The following is a 23,889-nucleotide window of genomic DNA, read 5'->3' on the forward strand; positions in this document are numbered from 1 at the left end:
TGCAGGATAAGATATCCATTAGGCTTGTTCGGGTAGCTCTCAATCTATATAGATATCCATTAGGTTGTTTAGTTAGCTCTCAATCCATATAGATTGAGTGAGATTGGGTGAGTTTAAATCTCAAACAAGTCAAACTTCTTTTAAATTTTTTCCAATCTCGTCCAATCCATGTATAATGGGAATAACCGAACAAAGCCTTATTGTTACTATTTTATTGTACATAACAGTTTATTATTATTCTGACGGAACGTGCAACGTTCCGGAAACCCACAATTATACAGATGCATGCGATTGCCGTATAAGGAAGCTAAAGACCAAAGATATGTTTGTCATTAGGTCTGCACATAGTCATCGTCCCTACCAGCGGCTGAGATGAAAGAGACGGCGGGCTTTGGATCGCTCTTCACCACTAAACTCAGCACCTCAGGTCGCGAGTAGTGGCCCACCACGTCAAAATCAAACTTGGCTCGAACAATCTCTCCAAGGTCTGCAGAACAGAACCATGTCAGGCAGTTTCTAGTGGGAGTTGTCGGACACATGAGGATACGGACATAATAAGCGGGATATTTTGAGTAGAATTTAGTACGTCAGTTCCCCGGAACCTTACCCAGGTCAGCAGTGAGAAGGGCCTCACTTTCGTAGTTGGGACCCGCCAACACTGTTCCCAATGGTGAGATGATGACACTCCCTCCAGAACAAACAACGGATTCCGGGGATGGCTCTTCCTCTAGGCCACAAAATGTGTACTCGGGAGGGGGAGGGTAGTTCTTTCTACGACAGAACTGGCACGCTGACAGCACAAAGCATCCCCCTTCAAGGGCGATATGTGTCATAGAAGACAGCCAAGTTGGCATGCAATCAACCGTGGGAGCACAATATATCTCAATACCTGCATTAACATTAACATAGGAGGATTCAGCATGAAAGATAAACTCAGTACATGAGACATTGTGCAATTTAGCATTACACCATGAGCTTGTTTGAATTCACCTCATTCCATATGTGTTGATGTGTATTGGGATGTGAATTAATTCGAGTTCCACTCCAATCCACACTAACACATGTAGATTGAGGTAGATACAAGAGTATCCAAACAAGGCCTTATTGGTTCCAAAGTATATCCCAACACTCCTAATTTAAAAATACAAATTCCAAGAAATAGGAATAATACCTTTGGCATACATGGCCGTCCTGAGAAGTGGCATTCTGTTTTCCCAGCAAATGAGAGCACCCATTTTTCCAATCGGAGTATCGTAGACAGGTATTGTAGATCCATCTCCAAACCCCCAGAATACACGTTCTAGTGCAGTAGGCATGACCTTGCGGTGCTTCCCTAGGTATTTTCCCAGTGGATCGAAGGAGAGCACCGTGTTGTAAAGTGTATATCCTGCCCTCTCAACCACCCCTATCACCAGAAACACCTTATATTTTCCAGCTAATGCAGATAAGCGGGACACTTCTGGACCTGCGTTGATAATATGCTTGTGAAGTGCTCCGCAGAAATAACAGATGTGTACTACACACCCTTTGCAACATGTAAAAATATCTAGAAGGAAGCGTGGATGACAGTAGGTAATGGTGGTACAAGATATAAACTACAATGAGAATCATCTAATGTAAAACAGCAAAGGTAGACACGTGCTCAGTGCAAATTCTATAAATAGCAGTGCCCTACTGCCTTACCACACATAGGAAGCTATTTGGGAATGATACTTAGTTAAATTGCACCACCAAACATTAATGTGGTTCGTGCATTTATTGTCAGAAAATTTCCCAGGAGATGAGAAAATGGATGCACATGCTCATATGAAAAAAAAATATATGCAGTTTTTCAAGATCTTGTCAACCACATAACTCTACTTCCAAAGGATAATTCACCCCATTTCCCAACCTTGGAGAACTAGGTGGTTTTCCATTAACAAGAAAATAGGCAACAGAATTATGTTGAAGAGGACATGAATCTGGGTGATTGAGATGCACAACCACACCTCCCACTTCAGCTATGCTCTCTTCCTATACAAGTATCCTAAGACCTAAAATAGAAAGTAAATGCCTGTTTAAGTGCTTCTGCTCAGTAATATGCAACCAGTATCAGGTGTGCCTTGTGGACCACAAAAATAGAGGTTATCCCCTCCATTTTTATAGGTTAACGGGGCAGAAAAGTAAGTTCAGTGCTTACAATTCCTTTGAGGTTTGTGCTTCATTCTTAAGACTGCAGTTCACACTACAAGATTATTGTGAGCATATACAATTACAAAAGGATAAAGTTTCTTTCACAAAGAATAAATCACAGTAATTCTCATGAAAAATAATGTAGAACATGGATACATTAACATCATTTAGAATACCAGGCACATCTATGGCAGATGCGTGATACTTCTGAAAGTCTTCCTTTCCCTTGGCAGTGCGATTGCCGACAACCAGTCCAAAGGTAGATCCATGTGGGTAGCCACCAACAAAGACTTCCGGAAACAAAACCAACTGTGAACCATACCCAGCTGCTTCTGCTACCAATTTCTCCGCTTTATCTGAATCACAATGCAGCGAAAAAATTACAAAATGGTACATCTCTAATGCTATAAGATTTAAAGCTGATAAAAAGGATTACTGTAAAAAAGATGTGACCCTAGTACCGGGTAGAAACCGAGGTGTCACATAGTATTAGTAGCAAGCCCAAAACGATTTTATTTCCTCAAATGCCTCTGTCGCACCTCAAATACCCATCCTCCAGGATCCAAGCAAGAACAACTATCCTCAATGTTAGAGATATGTTGGTGTGTATATCTTTGTACTCACCTTACGTATATGTCAAGACATATGGCCTCACTTGTACACCAAGTCATACGACTTGTGTAATGAAAGGTCACCTCCCACAATGGGTGTGGTCTTTTCCTATTGCTCTACATGGTATCATGAATCCAGGTCTAAACCTGGCTCCTCCCCTCCGCTTCCCCACCCACCCCTTAGCCGCCGACCCTTTCCCTAGGCGTCGCCGGCTCCCCTCCTCTCTTTGTTCGCAGGCCCCAAACTCTAGGGCTCCGCCAGCCTCTCTCCCTCCCTGCTACATTTCTGGTCAAAGTTGTTGGTCTCTACTCCTGGGTACTGATCGCCGTTACTCCTCCTCCTGGTTGACGACGCCCTTGTTTTGATGGTGCCACCAAATTACAGAAACTCTAGCACCACGTCCATGACAGAGGACGTCCCCTCCAGCAACCAGGAGTAGCCAGTGATCGTCGACCCCTATGCCACAGTCCGCGTCAAGTCCCACATCTCCATGACGTTGGAAATGCAGAACTCCAACTACACCAAGTGGGCATCCCACTTCAAGTCATTGGGCGAAAAAATTGGCTTCAAGTCACACATCAACGGCACGCCGGCACGGACGCTGCCAATTCCACTGACCCTCAATGGGATTAGGGCCATTAGGCGGACTGCTGCATCCGTAGTTGGATATTTGGCTATGTCGATGACTCCATCCTTGCCACGCCATGGATGGCGACGACCAGACTACACACGATATCTGGGTCATCATTGGGAACCTCTTCCGCACCAACAAGAAGCCTCAGGCCATCTTCCTCAGCCATGAGTTCCACACCAAGCAGCAAGGCGACACTTCCATCGACTCCTAACAGTGCATGAAGACCACCATCAACGCCCTCCATGAGATTATCTTGTCCTCAACCTTCTCCACGACCTTAACCCTAGCTTGTCCAACACCGCCGACATCATCGTCAACTCCACGGTGCTGCCCAACTTCGCCACGTCACACCACACACACACACACCACTATAACATTCATTTTCCTACCTAGCTAATTCACCCTGAGAAAAACCAATCGCTCCACATGTCTATGATCATCATCACCAGTAATACAGGACGATGTCTCCTTCGAAGTAGATGCCATCATGCCAATCAACTGATACTGTATTGGAGAAATGATGCTACATACAAGGACACTGCCAAAATTCAATTAAACGATTTATTTAACATTATTTACAAGTACGAGCCATTACTACACACAAATTGAGTAAGCTAGTTTTCGGCAAGACAAACAAGCGAACACCTTGAGCGCAGTATCAACCTAAATACCCACACGGGAGAAACAACAAACCGAACACCATAGGTGCTACTGTAACAACTGCAAGAACAACGGGTATATAGAGCAAAATTACACGCACCGAGAGTCGCAGGGGTGTCGTAGAACACGGACGACGCCTGAACGACGGTGACCCGCGCCGTTGTTGCGGTCTGGTCGGCGCCGGCATTCATCTCCACCTCCGGGATCAAGGCCTCGCTGTCGGACCTCGATGGGACCAGGGCCATCGTCTCCGACTACCAAGCAATCACCTGGGGACCGCAGAAGGCGGGCTACTTGTCGTGCTTCTTGCGGAGGTAGTCACGGACGAATTGGTCCCGAGCGAGCGTGCGAGCGCGCTGGGGCTCGATGTGGACGTAGGAGAGGTGGATGCCGAAGGTAAGGAGACCCGCGCCGAAGGTGAAGAGTGAGGTCGTGGAGAGAAGCTGCCGGGAAGTGGACGGGGAGCACCACCCCATCCGTCAGCACAGTGAGTGGCGGAGTGGCGCGGTATGTGTGGAGAAAGTTTGTCGTCTGTACCGAAGTCACTCTAGTCACATTATTTAAACGAATATAAAATTAGTCTTTTAGCTAACCTAAAAATACAACATTTAAAATACAAATAAATCTGATTACTTAATTAAATGAATAGAATTATATAGTAGATAAAACAATTAAAAATAATTCAATTTAAATGTAAATATTAAAATAATAATAATAGCACCCACCGGTACCTATTGGACGGGCAATCAAAGTTCTGACTGTCAATCGCGGTGCCAGTGTAGTGTGTACTTGCATGGAGACGCCATAGACACTTGACATTGTGAAATCAACAACACTAAAATTACATCATTCTAACAGAAATTTATCACAAATTAACATTCCAACAACATCAAATAATATTTTTAACACAATCTGTACATACGATCTGTACAAACAAAATCCATTTATCCATGCAAGTAATCTTTTCAAATCCCTACAAGCAATCTGTCCAAAACTCTAAATTGAAACACTAATTTATCCAAGCCTGTTTAATTTACCAGAGAAGACTCGGCGCTCGGCGGCGGCTCGGCTGCTCGGCGGCGCCCTGTGTTCGGCGGTGGCTCGGCTGCTCGGCGACTTGCTGCTCGCTGCACCGTATTCTAAGGACGCCTGGTAGATGCTGGAAGCCGGAGCCCGGATGGCCTGCGGCCCTACACGAGCACGGCTGGAGCTTCAAGCTTGGCGGCTAGGGTTACAAACTTGGAGACAAGAGAGAGTGAGAGAGACCGACTGACCGCGCGAGACTCAGAGGGCGAGAGGTATAGAGCCGTACGTAGGCTGTTCGCTTGGAGCTGGCCTGGGTCCTGGACTCCTGGGCCGCTTGGCGGCCTTGCTAGTTGCTGCTGACGCGTTGACGGCTGATCCCGCGAAGTAGTGAATTAGCGATTTAGTGAACAAGTACAAGCTCAAGCTCCAAGGAGGCTGGACGCTGGCCGTTGGGACCTAGGATGCGTCCACTGTTTGGGTCCACATGTCATATGTCCATTGGGTGACGGATATGGATAGCCGATATACATACTCATGAAATTATTACCCGTGGATATTATATAGTATCCATATCCATACCTGTGGATATGAAACTCCACCATATCCATATCCAACGGTATTTACCCATATTCGTACCCACTGCCATCTCTACATGGCTACATGGGATGTAGAGGGAGGTGACCGAGAGAGGGAAGATGGCCACGTCCAATGGAGAGAGGGAAGCATCCCGCGGTTGTGAGGAGGCGGTGGTCGGCGGAGGGGGTGTGAGTAGGGATGAAAACGAACAGGAATTATACCATCCCATCCCGTCCCGTATTCCCATTTAAAATCGTCCGTTTTCGTTTAATCGGGAAAATGTGAAAACGGTACGGGAACCGGGATAGGTATATCCGGAAACGGGACCGAAAACGGTTGGAGATGTTTCCCGCCCGTATTTACGGTATCCCATATTCTACCGGGAATTTCCCGTTTTATCCCGTTTTACGTTTTGTGGGTCGTGTGCGTGCGTGAAAGCCCATGAGCCATGAATTCTTGGCCCATTGGCCATTGTCGTGTTGTTGCCCATAGAGAATTTCATGTGCATCGTCCCTAACCGTAACATACATAATCAATAAACAATAGGAGACGGAGAGCACAGACGGACAGACCTTTGGGCGTGGGGCTACAGCCAGCAGGACTCTGTCTCCAGTCTCCAAGTCAAAGTTGCGACGACAGCTTCTCCGGTTCTCCCTGTGGTGGATAGATCTGCTGCTCGACTTCTCCAGTTCTCCCTACGGACGGCGCGTCGGCACGCCAGGTCGCCAGCGGCCAGCACCAGTACACCACCGAGGCACCGACGCACATCTTCAGCAACACGCCAACACAGCTCGTCAGCTCTAAATCAGGTATACTGCCACCGCCTAGTAGTTGCCTGTTAATGTTGCCTGTTGTGGTTGACTGGTAAATTGATTTTTCATTGCTAAATTGTTTTGTCCTAGCACACAGAAATTTATTTTTTGTTGCTCACTGAGTCACTACTCGTTTGCTCCAGTTAGGAAATACTGATTGTGATTCATTGAATATTGTATGGAGCAGCAGCAGCTCTGCACCTGCGTGCCTTAGTGCCTATGTGAATTTAAATCCGTGTGCAACTGTTGTCATTTGTAAAGTCTTCAAGGGTGCGCTTGTGTGCTGTCACCGCTGTGTGCATGTAGTTGTTCCTGCTACTGTCCGGTTACCGTTCGTTTTCGGTGAATATTCGTTCGTATTCGTTCGTTTTCGTATACCCGTATATTTCGTAACCGTTTTCGTTACCGCCTTTTTCGCTCCCGCTCCCGTTTTCGGTAAAAAAAAATGGTAACGGAAATGGGAGAGGTAGTTTCCCGTCCGTTCCCGTTCGTTTTCATCCCTAGGTGTGAGGCCGCAACTCGCGAGGGGTGATTGGAATTGGAGGGGGAAAACCTGGGAGCTGAAGATGAGGTTACACTATGGCCCTATGGAATAGTGTTGACCGTTTAGTTTTTTTTTTTATTCGGCAAATTGACACGACGGACATCGAGTGATGTCGTTTGGTGAGAAGTGCAGGGTAATGGATCAGCTTTATTTTTATTTTCTGTTTGTTTGATTTTTAATAAGATTTTGTTCGGTTATTCCTATACACATGGATTAAATAATATTAGAAAAAATAAAAAAAAATTGACTTATTTGAATTTAAACTCATTCAATCTCACTCAATCCACATGGATTAAAAGCTACCGAACAAGCCCTAATAAGCGGAGCGTTTGATGGAGACTTCGTATGAAAGTTTACTATAAATAGTTAAAATGTCCATGTTCCACCAAAACGATCGGATACGAGGTTCTTCAACCAAATAAAAAATGTAGCGGCTCCTCTCTATTCTACTATTCAACGAAACAAAAAAACGGAGCGACTTTATTATGTTTTCCATATGTATTATAGAATAGACGGGCTCTAGGGCTTAACTAAAAAAATAGAATAGACTGACTCTTCACGAAGAACTCGTCTCTACGATTCTTCGTATACATTGTCTCTTAACTGCATTTATGATTTAAAGGCTCAAGGTTGTATCATATGATTTCTTTGTTGTCTCTTGTACTTAGAAAAATGTTCCATGGTATTAGGTTATACATGCCCTAAGACTATCTCCAGCAGACTATATATCCCAGTCTTTATCTTACTATTTCAAACTGCTCTTTGTAAACACTCCATCTACAGTGCAAAACAGTGTTATACACGCCCCGCATGCACGGTTATCGCTGGAGTCGGCTTAGGGCATCTCCAAGTGCTCCAAAAAAAAGATTCCTGAAAATCAGTTTTAAGGGACATCTAAAAAATAGTGTGGGTAGATTTTAATCCTTTCTTCAACAGATCTGTTAAAGCGGCAGATTGTTTCTGTGGAGCCCAAAAAACCCTTCATTTGTAGCCACAAATGAGGGAGTTTTAAGGGCTATAAAACTGTTGGAGACACGTTTTTGTGTTTTTCCCCAAAAAAAACTTGATTTAGGAGAAACTTCTAGTTCTGGGGAGCTCTTAGAGATGTTCTTAAGGGGGTGTTTAGGATGGATACAGGTTTCAGCTCCAGTGTGAAGCTATAGTTTATAATATCAATTTAGATGGTTTTAAAAGTATTTTTAATCTAAATAATAAACGAAATAACTTTGTTAAATATCTTCTAAAGGCTTACAGCTCTAACTCTATATTTTTCTGGACCACCTAATGACCTACTCTACCAACTATACCAAATTTCTTAGAGTTTAAGTATCCTAAACAGCTCCACTAACTACACCAAATTTCTTGTCACATAGAAGATGTGAAGACTACCCGCGAAATCTATTCCAGACTGTCCAGCCTGCTGCAATTGCTGCGGCTTTGGACCCGACCCAAGTTGCCCATCAGTTCACTTTCCAGAGACTATCGGAAGCGTGTTTTATAGGTATTCGATCGGCAAAATGCAAGGCGACTCTTTTTTTTTCTTGGTGCTCCTGCGCCTCTTGCCGGCGATAGCTTCATGGCCAAGACAAACTTCTTTTACTTCGGTCGTCAATTGAAGTGGATAACTGTCAGAAGTTTCCGAAGGAGGGTTGCCTGATCCTTGGGCGGGGCAGAGCAGCAGAGCACATTGTTCATCCAGATATGGAGCGGAAACGACTGAAAGGAAGGACAAAGGATGACGAGACCAAAGCTGAAAAGGTCGAAGCGCGTATGGTTCATTCGTTCCCTTCCCTTCCCTTCCCTTCCCTACCATTGGCCTCCAAACGAAAGCTCGCCATTGGGCGCTTCCGTGCTATAAGGTTTGGATATGCGATTCCAGTCCACATTGCCGATTTGGACAGAGTCCGCCACGCGCGCATGATTCCAACTTGACTAGTTCATACATGTGACCATTCAACATTTTTAATGCCTCGTAGTCAGAGAATTATAATCTTTTGTAACGGCACACGGTAGAAATGCCCTTGCGGAGGTCATGCCATGACTCATGACTGTCTGAGTTTTTTTTTTTTTACCACGTAGATTAGCGTATCGGAAAGCTTAGTTCGCAAGGTAATCGATTAGGAATAATGTTGTTGAATCTCTGCGTGTCTGATTTTGTGGGGCGTCCACTCGTCCCACGTGATGCTCTTTATCCTCTTTAGGCTTTAGCTACTAATAACCAAGCTGGACACTCTGCCACTCCATCGACGCAGGCACCTGACTGAATGGAACATGGCATCGTGAGAGCCACTGGATTCAATTGAGTTTCTTTCGGTCTGGTTTTGTGTAGTTTCTGTAATCTTGACGAAAACAGCGAACTGAATTCCGGTCTCTTTCAGTCAGATATATGCTAGCTTTTCAGTCACAAAACTGCGATGGTTCTGTTTTTGCGTGTGTGTGTGTCTGATGCTATTTCTGTGGTCTTTGGCCAATCGGGACAGTTTGTTTGCTACATCAGTGCAGTTGTGTTGTGCCGGGACCATATATATACTTAATAAGACTTACATTCTGTAAGAAACCAGCGAACTGGATCCAGTTGGTTTGGGTCCTGATTTGTGCAGAAGCAGTTAAGGGCCCGTTCGTTTCTTTAGGATTGGACCCGGATTCATTCCAACCTATCAAAACTTATATAAATTAAAGAAACAATTCGGTCAGGAACTATTCCGGGCCTTCAATCCGGAAAAAACGAACAGACCCTAACTGGGTTCAGTTTCAGTCGGATCATGTAGCGTCCGAGTGCTAGTACATGGACAGCAGTTGTGCTGAACACGCTCAGTGTCGGGACTCTTCATCAGACATCACATCTCAATGCAATTTACACATCGCATCTTGTATCACCCGGAAATAGAGCATCTACGTCAAAGGAGAAGAGATTTTCATAGGCCCTGTCACACAAATTACAGTAAAATTTTTTCTCGAGAAGAAAAGAATGGATATTGGTGGCGGTTTCGCCACTGTCACACAACCACTCTCTGTTTCAAACTCGTGATGAATTTTCCGTCTTCCCCAATCGCCCAAAAAGATCAGACGCCCCGATCGATCGCCTCTGGCCAACCCGAGAACCAGCTGGTTAGTCCACGAGGCCACCGATCCCCCCAGATGTACAAGGACATGTTGCAGCCTACGCAAGTACGCATACACAAACACAAGTCCAGAACCAACTAGCCCAGCTACACAAACCAAGACACTACCCCGCCGTCAGCTACTGCGGCGGCGGCGGCTGCCGTCATTGCGCCTGCTGCGCGTACGCGACGGCCCGCTCCAGGTGCTGCAGCGACTTGTCGTAGCTGACGAACCCCATGAACCAGAACTCGAATCCGTCGGTGGTGGCGAGCCGCACGTACTTCTGCTCCGGCCGGTGCTTGTTCTCGCTGGGCCGCACCGCCCTCACCTTTCGCAGCGGGATGGCCACCTTGTACGGCACGCGCGCCGTGCCGCCGCGCGGGGTGGGCACCGGCACCGGCACCGCCAGCGCCCGGTCGCTGCGGAAGGCCACCCGCGCCGTCGACACGAACAGCACGCCGGCGATGGGCCCGGCCGTCGTCGACAGGTGGCACTGCGAGGCCCGCAGCAGCTTCTCGTTCTTGTCCGCGGAGAACCACCGCCGGAACACCTTCTCCACGCCGCCGGCCCGCACGATCTTCGCCACCAGGGAGAACTTCCCCTTCACCGTGTCCGAAAGGTTTGGCCCCAGGGTCACTGCATGCGTACGTACGTACACATCGGAGCAAGCAACCTCAGTTCAGTTCAGTAATTCAGTTCAGTCTGCTTCTTTTTTTTTCTCGTATATATGCCGTACGCGTGGCGAAGAAGAAAGCCTCGGCTTCCTTCCACACGGCAAATTTGTTCCATTCCGATCCATCATGGAAAAGCAAAGTAATATTACCGTGCTCTTTGATGCCCTGAGCGATACTGCCTCCCTTCCTGCAGGTGGTGCCTTGTTGATCGCTCGTCGGCCGATCGGTGGTCGTCGTTGAACTGGTAGCATCTGGAAGGTGAAAGAAATAGCTTGATCGTCAGCAGACTTTCTTGGTTTCTTCAGCACCTTGCCGTAGCGGACTTGACTCGAGCAGACAAATCTAAGAAGAACAGCCTCCCTCACCATGGCTGTCGTTGTACTGGAAGGAGCTCGGGAATTCTCCGTGGTCGGGCGTCTGCGTCTCCTCCGCCGGGAAGTCGGGCTCCTCGATGCCATAAGCCCTGGTGCTCACCGGGATCCCAACCACGTGGCCTTCGGTCGTCGTCGTCGACCTCTCCATCGCGCCGATCGAGTACTCGTCTACACAGCGCTGCGAAGACGAAGGCCGAGACTTTGCCAGACAGCTTCCCTGATTATTAGCTAGCTAGCTCGGTTCTTGCCGGCCTGTGCCTCTCGGTAGTACCTAACGTGCGGTGGTTGCGGGTTGCTCAGGCCCCAAATGAGAAGCGGGGAAGCTTCTTTTATAGCGCTGGTGCCTAGTAGCTATCTTCTCCTCCCGAGAAAAAGATCCAAACCGCCTCGGTGGTCTAGCCACCTGGTTCAGCTTCAGCAGCACTTTGGAATTGGGAATAGACGCAGCAACAGTCCTCATCTCTTCATCATCATCACGATAAAAAAAAAGCCCGGTCGCGCGATAAAAAGCTCTTGGTGCGCGGTGGCTACCTAATTTGCGAGACCACTGGGGGTGGGGGTGGGGGTGGGGGGCTGGGGGCCTCCTAATCTTTTGCTGGTAGTATTTTTGTATTCATGGCGCCTTTTCTGAAAGTCAAGTATTTGTCGAACTCGTTTAGGGTAAGGCTATTCACAATGAGGATTTCATGTCACTGTTTCCAAAAATGCCACATCAGATTTATGGATGAATGAAATACCCTCTCTCAATAGAGAGTTTCATCTCACTATTTCATATGTCAACATACTTCTTAAATGCTGCATATAAATAACCAATAGGATTTACTCAATTATATGAAGATGAAACAAAACATTCTCAGTGGAGGTTTCACACAGTTTCCAAGATCTTGGAAATGAGTTAACATGGTTTCATCCCCATGAAACTCCATGAAACTCTTCCTTCTTAAATGATGTGACATGTCATCAAAATAGCTGATGTGGCAGGCTAATTAATACATGAAACACCCCATGAAACCTTCATTGTGAATAGCCTAATAAGAGCATATGGAGTTTATGCCCTTGGATGCATCCGCATGCCAGATGGCACCAACTGGTTGGATCTGGCCGGCCGGCGGTTCGGTGCGGCTGTCTGCGAGAGCGCACGGCTTTACTGCCGGCCGGCCGGGGCGAGTCATTTGGAGCTTGGCAGTTTGGCAGTGTCCACTTTTATTTAGGCCTTACCGTGAGAACTGAGAAGCATCGAAATGGCTCGAGCGTTTGACTCGCGTTACGTACGATACGAAAGAGATGACTGATAGAAAACTGTTACCGTACGTAACGGCAAGTGAAGTCTAACATATTCAATCAAAATTTATATTGATTAGATAACAGAGAATGGTAAAAGTAGTCTTTGCATATTAGCAATAGGAATACATTATTTATCCCATACTTCTGACGTTTGCTGCTCGTCAAAAATAGTAGAAACAGCAGCATCGTGGCTACGGGCTACGGCGGCTTAGGTGCTGCCCGCAACTGCAGAGAGAGACAATAGCGACTAGGATCTGTTATTTTTTTTCTCATTCTAGCATGTCAGTCCTTTCCTATATATATACCTCTACTGATGAGCTTCCATGCTAAAGGCACGATAGAGTTCTTATAGCCCATGATTGTCTCTTAGGTATAAATAATCAACAATCTCTATAACTTGCTTTATAGTTAAATAATATCTATATATGCAACTGTTCTAACATTTTAAAGTGTATATATGGTCCGTCAAACTCATGTGTGAACGGTTATGATCGAAAAGGCACTTCTGAGCCATTAGTCAATAATGGTACCTAAGAGCACATATTAAATCTTATATACACGTAAAGATCATATGAGTCAAACCTTGGTATACACATATCTTTATCCTTTTGGCACACAATACTTGTCGAATTCAAGGCAAAATTTGTGTTACTGTACCTTTGTAATATCTCGACACTTCACTTGATCTTTGTAGTAGATATTAGGCCTGGGCAAAAAGAACCGGAACCGAGGAACCGAACCGAAATAACCGAGAACCGGAACCGAACTAACCGAACCGAAGGAACCGTTATGAATTTCGGTTTTGGTTTTTTGAGAACCGAAATAAATGAGATTTTTTCGGTTCTGCACTCCAAAGAACCGAAAGAACCGAAAAACTCAAAAGTATTAGATTCAATTTGTTACATGTGTTTGTAACTTCGGATGTTGTGTTATCGACTTATGTTGAACCTCTAATCATCCATGTATTATCTATGAAATTATAGTCATTGTGCACTTGTCGTTGTTTGTGGGGAGATATTGCTGAAATTTCTCACAAAAGTTATCGTTATTCATAATTTTAGAGTGGCTGTTACAGTTCGGTTAGAACCGAGGAACCGAACCGAAGAACCGAGAACCGAACTAGTCGGTTCTGATTTCTTTATCTTGCTATTTCGGTTCTAGTTTTTGAAGAACCGAATTTCTACAAGAACCGAGGAACCGAACCGAACCGAAGAACCGAATGCCCAGGCCTAGTAGATATAATGACTAACTCTTTAGCCATATCATAATTAACTTATGATGTACCCATTAACAACAAAGACACCTATGATGATTTCACTTTATTATTAACAAAATCTTCATGCCTAGGCCCTATAGACACTTCTATGTCTACATCGTGTTCCTTGAAAAACTTCCCAAAATTGAGTTTGATGTCACTAAGCCTATGCATACAAATGTGAAATTGTCATTTGAGCCCAAGGATGGTTAACTAAACTTGTAACGAAGAATTTTCCTATTTTTTTTAAAAAAAAATAGCTTCTTGATGTTATTGGGCTGTGCATGGAAAAGCCTCTCTCTTTCTCTTGCTAGTGTGGTTGTTATTGTGATTTTCCTTTTTACTCTTGCTTTGAGATATTTGTGCAGACACCTTGTTTCTTATATAGTAAGATAAAACTATCGTGTCCAATCATATCTTTCTCTTTAAAAAAAATAAAAGCAACAACTTTGTTGTTAAACTTATTAGCCAAAGGAAAAAAAAACAAAAAAATGAAGTTAAAACAACAATAAATAAGCAACTCAAAACAGCTCCACCAAGGCGGACCATATCTACACGTGTAATAATAGTGACCTAAAGCCACACACACCCAAAAAAGACCAGAAAAGAAAACAGAAATGTGAAGGACCAATAAGGATTCAGAGATATCATGCTTCAGCATTTGGAATGCAAGAATTACTTGACAATAGCATGGTCAACGTCTTGAATGAATTGACCGTCGATATTTTTAAAAAGCACGTAGTAGGTTTTGCACGGAGGTCGTGGTGGTGGTGGTGCGCAACAACATGCTCAAGCCTCTAGAGAGAAAGAGAGGGACTATAACAGGGAATAGACGACGCGTTTGCAACTGCATCCTCGCAATCTGAAAGCTGGCATGCAAATGTGTTCCCGGATTAACACAGAATCCAGAGAGCGCTTATAGCAACATAAACATGCATTGACAAAAGTCAGTAAGATTAACAAAATCTGCAGCAACCATTTTTGGAGAAATTCCAGGAGCCCCCGATTGAACAAAACCGGTCGCGCGCTGGAGTGTCTGGCCCCCGCTAGATCCGCATCGAATCCAAGGACTGTCGCTGCAAAGAAAGCATGGCATGGTGACAGCTCGTCGACGAGGCGGTGCAGTGGAGCCCTACACCGCCGGTGGGGCAGCAGAGGCACCGTCACGAGTTCGGCCGCCGGGGGCCCTCTCCCATCTCGTCGGCCCCGTCGCTTTATATGGGCGGCCACGGAGGACCGGCCCACTCGCACGCGTCGCACCGGCACCGAGTCAGACGCCCGTGGCAATGGCATGCCATGCCAGCCATGGTTTGCTGCTGGAGATCGAGTACCGAGAGCAGAGCAGGCCAGCAGGGCAGTGCCCAGTGCATGCATTTGGTCGCTCGGTGGTGGTGCGGTTGCATACTTGCATCGCAACAAGCTGTTTTTTTCCTCTCCTTTCGCTATTGCTTCATTTTTGTCCCCTTTTGCTCTTGTGTTTTTTTTCTCTCTCTTCTTTATACAAGTGACATTTCTTTTTTTTTTCCTCCCCCTGTCGTGTAAAGCTTGATGTTGGATCATGCACTTACGTGGATGGGATCCTTTTCCAACAGGTTTGTTGAGCATTCCTTTGCAACACATGCTCGGAAGAACTGTTTGTTTGTTTGGAGTAGTTGAGAACATTCGAGTAACCTACCTACCTAATATGTCGTAGACTGACCGACTATATTCCAATTTTTTTATAATATCTCTGATTGTTTGGTACGGTGCATGCAGTTGTGTTTGTGTACAAGACTGCGCTGCGCAGCTCCTCCCGGCCGCTGAGGCTGCCAGAAGGTCGTCGACGGCGGCGACCGAGAGAGAGACGAGACCTTTCTTTCCTTTTGGCTAGCTAGCTAGCGTACAGCTGGTCCTACCATGCATGTCGTTGGCGAATGATATGATTGAAACGGGAACGGCGCCGAGGAATCTTCTAAGCCCGCGCCGAACGAAACTTGCACAACACTCCGTCGTTCCTTGCTCTATCAGACGTCGTCGCAAGAAAGGGAGGGAATACACAAAGAGCGGTAACTGGTGGAGCACGAAAGGCACGGAGACGGTGCGCGTCCATCCGTAACAGGAAAAACTAAACTCTAGTGGCCAACAAGGACTGTGAATTAATTCATCAGTGTCAATGCATCTAGCTAGAACACCGGTCCTGGTCACTGCCATTCTGCTGGTTGGTTCGATCAATAGGCTTAATTTGCATCTGGCGGCTTCAGAGTCAGTCAAAAAAAGTAACTATTATATGCTCGCCGTATATACCTTAACGTGCAGTGGTATTACTAGATGATATTTGCTGATTCTGTTACAGTTACCGGCTTATAAAGGCGAGATAAAGTGGCCAGCAGCTTATGAAGCAGCGACCGGTAGGAGGGAGGGAAGCAAAGCAGTTTGGCGTGTTTGCTGCCCCCATGGGATCCCCTAGGAACACTGGCCGTTCCGTTGCGGCTGCCGCCCCCACTGTTCTTTCCTTAACGAGGTGGTGCAAGTGCAACCGCGGGAGCGAGAAAGCCAGCCAAGCCAAGCCCATGGGGCATGGGCCCCTGCCTCCTTTCCCCTGCCCTGACCCTGATCCAAACGCCTTTTGACATTGACCTCCACCGGGTCCGGTTGCAGACTTGCAGCTGCTGTCCGACGGCAAAAGGCGGCCGTGCCTGTTGTAAAGGCGGCCAGAGCACGACGGAAAGGCATGCGGCCGACGCGATCGCGGATTAGTTACTGTTGTACTCGTTCGTCCGTGCGTGCGTGCGTGCGCGGGGGCTCCACCTCCGATCCCCATCCGATTCCACAGTCCACCCCGGGCCCCGCCGGCAGATAAGGATGGCTTCTTTAATGGATGCGCTAGATGAACACAGGCTACATTACCGGCAGCTTTTCTGCTTGGTTTGTGCGTTCCAGTGGAAAAAGCACATGCTGACAGGAAAGGCTCGTTACGTAGCAGCGGTCCGACGTGCCGACCGGGCGTGGTGGCCTCAGGGTCCCCCCCGGCCCGGCTTACGTCGCACACGCTTGCTGCTGCGGCAGCAACATGCCCTTCCCAGTCACTGCTGATTCGGCTCTCGACTAGAACTAGCGCTGGGACTCCGCACGGCACCTTTTGCTCGTGCGCCGCACGCCGTGGCACTCGTTGGAGGGTCAGCAAGCCGTTATATATGTTGGGGACCGGCACCTCCTGCAGGTCTGGGCAGCTTTCCGTCGGGTTTTGAGTCGCTGTCCGGTGCTATTGGAGACCTTGCTTGCAGCTGTAGTGTAGCCTTGTAGGTATGAACAAGTAACTGTTCTTTACACTGCCCGTGCCCTGGCTTTCACTTGGCTTGCCGGTAGGTAGCAACCAGCACGAGCATTGCAGCCCGGAGATTAGTGGAACTTGTCTGCCGAGGCATTCGGGTGACAAACTAATTAGGTGTTTGGTTTGATGAATCACTCTATCCAAAATTAAGTGGTGCATCATGGGTCCATTTCTCAAATTTGGTGGGATAACTTCATTCCACATATTAGTACTAAACAACTAACTATGAGGAATAAAGTGGCGATGGATTAACTCACTCCATTCTATAAACCAAACAAAAAAAATGAGGAGTGAGAAGATGATGGACTACATCATTCTTTAAACCAAACACTTCATAACTGCGCGTGGCTAACTTCACACTTGGGGGTATGATTGCTGATTTCTTGCGCGTCGGCGCTGTGACACTTCACACTTGGGGGAGGGGGGACCCTCGCCGGCCTTGCTGTTTGTAAATGGAGCTCAGTGTACAGTCAATCACTACAAAATTCTCAAATAAAAAAAAGAGGGTCAAGCACTACCCGACTCATATATGGCGTGTTTGGTTAGGGGATTGGCTCCATCCGCAATCAGCCGATCCGAATGGATTCATTCCTCACAGGATTGGATGGTTCTTTCTTTATGTTTGGCTAGAGAAATGAGGTGAATCCATTTTTTGTTTGTTTTGAGGAAGCAGGTGAATCCATTTTTTGTTTGATTTGAAGAAGCATGTCATCAAGCGACGCTCAATTTGCTTTCACTCACCACACCAAAAAGGTTGCATTTTTATCCAACATACATAAAAACTGAAAGTTATAACATAGATAAAACTGAAAATTGAAACTTGTATCTTCACGAGTACTTATCCAGCATACAATTTCATCCAGCGTTATCCAACATACATTAAAAACTGAGAATTTATCCAACATACATATTCAACATTATCCAGCATACAAATAAAATTGAGAAGTTATCCAACATCCATATCAATGTTCAAAGAGAAGTTTCATAGACTCAATCCATCATAGAAATAACTAAAAAGTTTCAGACACAAGTTTTAGGCTAATCTGCTTTTTTGATGCATCAATCAGAAAGATGAGTCTTGATGTACCTAGACACCCATACCATTTGATCATCTAGTCCCATCTCTAGAAAGGCATAAGCAAGGGCTGGATTCTCACACAAGTAGCCATAGTAGTGTGCTATATGTTCTCTTTCAAAAACAGGAATCTGTTTCATCATAGTCCATAGGTTGGGTGGGATTATCGGACGTGGTTGTGGTGCTGACTGCTTGATTGCATCTGAAAGAGTCTTAAAAGCTTCAGTGACAGTGCATATCAATGGATCCTCATCTTCCATCATCATGCGCCCTCTCTTCCCTTCTTGCACCACTTCGAGTAGATGAGTCTCCACCATCACGAATTGGACCACTTGGGTTCAATGATTCTCCACTATCACGAGTTGGACTTGCATTGTTACTCTCATGACCAGCCAAGTCTCCAGAATAACCCACACCATATGTACCTGCACTTTCAGATGTGTCGAAACCTAGGGGATCGCTGGTGCATTTTGCAAATAGTCCAGTTGCTTGATGATTCCCAAATATGACAGCCATGTAATGGTAGTTCTCAAGTGGCTTGTTGAAAAATTTAGCTTCAGATGGTTTTTTCTGAAATAATGTATAGATTCAAATTAAACAATATTGTTTACAAAAACTGTAAAATCTGAAATAGCTATAGCATTTTGTAGACACAATAAAACAGATTATAGTAACAATAAAATATAAATTGTAAAACAGTAAACCAGCTTACAAGTAGTTCCCAGAAACAAAATCTGGGCAATAAAACAGCTTACAAGTAGTTCCCAGAAACAAAATATAAATTTTAAAATAGTGGCAAGCAGTAAAACAGTAAAACATAATTCATCTGGGCAATAAAACAGTAATAACAGTAAAACAGTAAAATAGTGGCAAGCAGGATTCATCTGGGCAATAAAATCACCCTGAAAGTGCCCAGGATATAACTTTAGCAAGCATATACGACAATGCAAAGTTCAGTAATAACTACTAGCAGGCTGGAAGTAGAAGTGAGAGGCCAGAAACTTGAATCCCTGCTAATCTAGATGGATGCAATGCAAAGCCGGTGTTGAGTGTTGACCAAAACTTAAAATATAAATTGTAAAACAGTAAAACATTTTGGAAGGAGGTTGTTAAATATATACACACCTGCACCCGTTCCAAGTAGTTCTTCTCATCAAGCAATATTGTTCCAGTTTGCTCATCAAAATGGGCTGAGCTAATCTTCTTATAATTGCATATGTTTGACCAGCGAGTTCTCCATGTCTTAAGATGATTAGTAACTTGAGAACCAGAAACTTGAACCTGAAATCTTTCCTTCACCACTTTAGCACATTGATTATAGTGCGAGCTTTTGAATCCTTTGTCTACTCGAATTCCATAAGCAACCAACTGGGCCAAATATTTCAAAGCACATGCAGACATTTCTTGTGTCCAGAAAATTTGTGACTGGGACCTTTGTTCAATTTCTTGGACATCATCCATCTTCCTACAATATTAGAACATTTTAGAATATAAATCACATCTAAGCAAATGAGCAAATAGGCAAAACAACAAAATATCTCACATCCAAAGAATGATGCCACTTTGCAATTTATGATCTAATTTTCTTGTACATGGGAAGCTGCTCTAGTTTCCCACATCCAATTTGCAAGTTGCTGCCTCCACTGAACCCATTGTCTGTTTTCTTGTACTTGCTCCTGATGGGAACTTGTTGAACTAGAAGGTTGGTTTGTTGTCCATGCTTCCTCAGGTGGGAGAAAACAATCTGCCCCGTGCGATAATATCCAATTGTGGAGGATGCAACATGCAAGAACAACATCTACTTGTGTTTTGAAAGGAAAGAAAGGTCGAGCATCATCAAGAAACTTAAAACGGTTCTTCAGGGATCCAAAGGCACGCTCAACAGTAACCCGTAGTTGTGAATGCCTTAAATTAAATAATTCCTTCTCATTTTCTGGCCTGTTATCATTACCCCACTCTTTTAAGTGGTATCGGACACCACGAAAAGGTGGTAAGAACCCTGGCTTTGCACCATAACCGCAGTCAACTAGGTAATATTTTCCTACAATACCATGACATTCATTAGAGAATGATCTATCTTTTGGTGGGTGCATATTGTAGACATTCATTAGAGAAGATTACCTTCAGGTACAACGAGACCATTCTGCCTTTGTAAGGCATCAGCTAGAACGACGGCATCATGTGCCGAACCCTCCCAACCAGCTAGCACATATGTGAAGCGAAGGTCAAAGTCTACCGCGGCCATCACATTTTGGGTTGTGAAACTCTTTCTACCTCGAAAAGCTGCCTCACGAGACTTGGGGACACTAGCTCGTATGTGTGTACCATCAATTGCGCCAATACAATTCTACATTATAATTTTGACTTGATGAGAAATAAGAATACCATTATGTGCAGGTCAAAAATAATTTTAGTGTGCCTAGACCATACCTCAAAGTAAGGATACCATCGAGGATTTCCAAGGATATTGACTGAAGTTTCAAGAGATGGAGGCCTAATAAGGTCATCACGAAGTTCACCGATAGCACGAAGTACTAACTTAAAGTAGCGACTGACAGTTTCCCCTGATCTCTTGAAATTTTTTCCTACAACAACATTCCTCTCGTTGTGACCAATTGTGTGAAGGAACATTGCTACTTGTTCCTCAACACAACAATGGATACTATCAGAAAGAAGGCTTCTTTGTTTCAGTGTATCACACAATAAAAAGAATGGTGCTCTCCTCAATCTTAGCATGCGCAAACAACTCGTATCATCTTTATGGTAAATACTAGAAAGGTAGTCATTTCGTTTCATTTCCATATCAATCATTGGGGCATATGAAATCCGTTTCCTTTTCATCTTCCTCCTCACAATCAGACTATAATAAAATGTAGCGGCGGCTAGAGCAACAGCTTTAATAATTAAAGATCTTCTTATTTCATTAGCATCCATCTACATGAAGTTCAAAGAGCTTTAATACATAAAAAGACATACACATGATTGCATATGCATAATTTACAGTCTAGCTAAAAAAATACAGAATAGACCCAGCCCAATAGAGAATAGACAAGAAACAATACATAAAAAAAGATGAAAATAAACATAACAGATTAGATTGTTACCTTACGCTAGTGATGAGAGAATTAAAGACCAAGATATGTGTAAAGAGAGAATTAAAGACCTGTAAGAGAAACAAATACAGCTAATCTGTTATGGTCAACCTGTATAAATTCATTGTTACAGCTAATCATGCTACAGCTAATCATGCTACAGCTAATCATGTATAAATTCATTGTTACAGATTCAACCTGTATAAATACAGCTAGCAAATACAGATTGATAGCAAATAAATTCATTGTTATGGTCAATCTGTTATCGCCACACGATGGCTAGCAAATACAGATTCAACCTGTATAAATTCAATCTTGCTACAGCTAATCATGCTACAGCTGAAAGATTCAACCTGTATAAATACAGCTAGCAAATACAGATTGATAGCAAATAAATTCAATCTTGCTACAGCTAATCATGCTACAACTGAAATGGTATATCCTGTTATGGTCAAATGAACTTAACCAAAAGGCAAACAGCAGCATTCGGATGCAAAGAGAAGATGTGAGAAATGGTATAAGCACGGGGCCTCAGATTTTTCGTTCGTCAGGACCCCTCTGGCCCACACAACATGCAGCAGCTCTTCCATTCGGATGCAGCAGCATTCGGATGCAGCAGTTCGTCATGCGCTTATGAAGAACGGATTAAGGCCGCAAGCAAGGAGGAAGCCAAGGACATGGCTTGTCGCTCGGATCACAAGCTCCTCGCTCGATCTACAGGAAGAGCAGTTCTTCATAAGCTGCCGCAGGAGGTGGGGTGCCAAGGCTCGCAGGGGCCGGCAAAGCGAGCATATCTTTTCGGGTCGGCTTGACGACCCCAGCCATGGGGGATCCTGGTGCCGAGAGCGCCACCTTGCACCGAGACAGGTCCCATGGCGGCGAGCGGCTGGCAGCGGTGCGGGGGGAGGGAGACAACGCGACGGGGAGAAGGTCGGAGGCGGTGGGGGTCCAGGGAGAAGTCTGCGGAGGCATAGCGGCCATCGAGGGTGAAGATGGGCGGCGGGGGTGGTGGCGTGGAGGAGGGGAAGCCCCCGAGGCAAAGCAGTAGACCAAACGACGAGAGATCTCTCATAGTTGTCGCCGCTGGGAGGCAAAGTGGTAGACCAAACGACGGTTGGGTGAGTACCTTGAGCCTGGGAGGGATGGAGGGTCGTTGTCGCCGTTGGGAGCCGTGTCGCCGCCGACGAGAGATCCCTCAGAGCTGCCCCGCCGCCGCCCCTGTGCGAGATACGAACCGGAGTGAGCTCATCCGGTTGATTTGGAGGAATGAGTCGCTGCTAGGGTTGCGCTGTATTTTGGAACGAGTGGATGACGGATGGGTGGACTCCGTGACGCTATCCAAACAAGTTAGTAGGCTCGGATACAGGTTCGGATCACTCTGGACCATGCCGTGCTGCAAACCAAACACGCTGATATAGTTCGTGTCGTTATCCCATTTAGAGCAAAGCCAATGATACAATCTGCTTGCTAGCTGTATAAATTTTTGTAGTCCATCTCTCATTCCTACCCATCTACACAGTGATTAGCTCTTCACTGCTCAGGGCAAAAGATGAAGAGCCTGTTTGGTGTGGCGCCTCCACCACCACACCGTGCCTAACTTGCGGCGGTCAAATTGGCGGTGGGCTGTAGCGGGTTAGGCCACACACCCAACATGCCTGAAAAGAACAGTTTTTGATTGCTGGTAGCAGCACCAGCACGGGCATCCTACCACGTCGGCGTCAGTTTCCGCAGCGGCCGTAGCCCAGCCCATAAATGAGAGCACGGGGAGCGGCGAATGGGTTTGGGCCTTTGGGCCGCGGCCTACTATGCCTGGCTTGCCCCTCGAACTTATATTGAATTAATATATGTTTATACAAATATTCTGCATCAAGGGGATGTAGCTCAAATGGTAGAGCGCTCGCTTTGCATGCGAGAGGCACGGGGTTCGATCCCCCGCATCTCCATTTCTCGTAGGTGTTTTTTGATTTTTAACTTCCAAAGCGAATGAGGATTCATCCTTTTGCCCTTGCCTCCATGTTCTGGTACAGCACTGCGCAAGTTTTGATACCAACACAATCTATAAGATTGAAATAAGTAATAAATTGAAAAAACAACAACATATCTAGTAGCGGGTCTCAATCCTCAAGGATGCACGCACACCACGAATGTAGAATTTCTTCTTTTTGGGATGGGGTGGCCGTGTGGGGGTTATCTACTCACGTACTATACCTAGTTCCAGAAAGAATGTTGTTTGACTTTTTGAAACTATGTTTAACCAGTTTATCTTATTCAACATATTTGTGAAAATATAGAAAAATTAGTTTATAGTAAAAGAAAATGGCGTGATAAACTAAACAAAACAAAATAAACAATAATTGTGATTTTTTTGAATAAAACGAGGCAGTCAAACTTGCTCCCAGAAAAGTTAAACGTCATTCTTTCTCGGACCGAGGTATCTTAGGGTGTGTTTGGTTTGACTTTTAGCTTTGGCTTTTACCCCCCTAAAAGCCAAAAGCCAACCAAAGGGCTGGATCTAGGAAGCAACTTTTCCTAAAAGCCAACTTTCTTGTAGTGCAAATCTGAAAGCACCTCTGGACCTGCTTTTAGTGGCTTTTTGGATGGAACTATGAAAACATATATCGAAGAATTTTTAACGACTTTTAGTGGTTTCCACCAAACGGTTTTTAGCTTTTTAACAGCTCACAGCC

At 45.3% G+C, this 23,889-nt stretch overlaps 2 protein-coding genes, 2 non-coding genes and 1 pseudogene across 15 annotated transcripts; 1 reads left to right on the forward strand and 4 right to left on the reverse strand.

Moving 5' to 3' along the window:
- Positions 1-127: 127 nt before the first annotated feature.
- On the reverse strand, positions 128-5,489 carry LOC542573 (nitrilase 1). Of its 12 annotated transcripts, none has more exons than XM_035958865.1 (8): positions 5,353-5,482; positions 5,116-5,268; positions 4,810-4,889; positions 4,179-4,625; positions 2,349-2,528; positions 1,172-1,465; positions 608-889; positions 139-487 (listed from the first exon to the last, which is right to left on the reverse strand). In XM_035958865.1, exons 4-8 carry the CDS (start codon positions 4,321-4,323, stop codon positions 333-335), a joined length of 1,056 nt encoding a protein of 351 aa, XP_035814758.1. In that variant the 5' UTR covers positions 4,324-4,625; positions 4,810-4,889; positions 5,116-5,268; positions 5,353-5,482; the 3' UTR covers positions 139-332. The 12 variants fall into 12 exon arrangements, with proteins under 12 accessions (XP_035814754.1, XP_035814758.1, XP_035814756.1 ...); XM_035958863.1 differs by having other exon boundaries at positions 4,804-4,889; XM_035958864.1 differs by having other exon boundaries at positions 4,804-4,913.
- Positions 5,490-10,298: 4,809 nt separating this feature from the next.
- On the reverse strand, positions 10,299-11,652 carry LOC107548107 (Putative GEM-like protein 8). Its single transcript, NM_001323057.1, has 3 exons — positions 11,178-11,652; positions 10,962-11,063; positions 10,299-10,774 (listed from the first exon to the last, which is right to left on the reverse strand). The coding sequence occupies exons 1-3, from the start codon at positions 11,332-11,334 to the stop codon at positions 10,302-10,304; spliced, it is 732 nt and encodes a 243-aa protein (NP_001309986.1). The 5' UTR covers positions 11,335-11,652; the 3' UTR covers positions 10,299-10,301.
- A 6,237-nt stretch (positions 11,653-17,889) lies between these two features.
- LOC118472083 (uncharacterized) lies at positions 17,890-18,779 on the reverse strand (annotated as a pseudogene).
- Positions 18,780-19,227: 448 nt separating this feature from the next.
- Positions 19,228-20,484, reverse strand: LOC103627462 (dual specificity phosphatase domain protein). Its single transcript, XR_004849634.1, has 3 exons — positions 20,232-20,484; positions 19,654-20,151; positions 19,228-19,575 (listed from the first exon to the last, which is right to left on the reverse strand). It is a non-coding gene; the product is annotated as a dual specificity phosphatase domain protein (transcript).
- Positions 20,485-23,072: 2,588 nt separating this feature from the next.
- Positions 23,073-23,145, forward strand: TRNAA-UGC (transfer RNA alanine (anticodon UGC)). The gene has a single exon. It is a non-coding gene; the product is annotated as a tRNA-Ala (tRNA).
- Positions 23,146-23,889: the final 744 nt, after the last annotated feature.

This window comes from Zea mays, chromosome 5 (genome assembly GCF_902167145.1).
Source record: "Zea mays cultivar B73 chromosome 5, Zm-B73-REFERENCE-NAM-5.0, whole genome shotgun sequence".
NCBI classification, from domain to species: Eukaryota; Viridiplantae; Streptophyta; class Magnoliopsida; order Poales; family Poaceae; genus Zea; species Zea mays.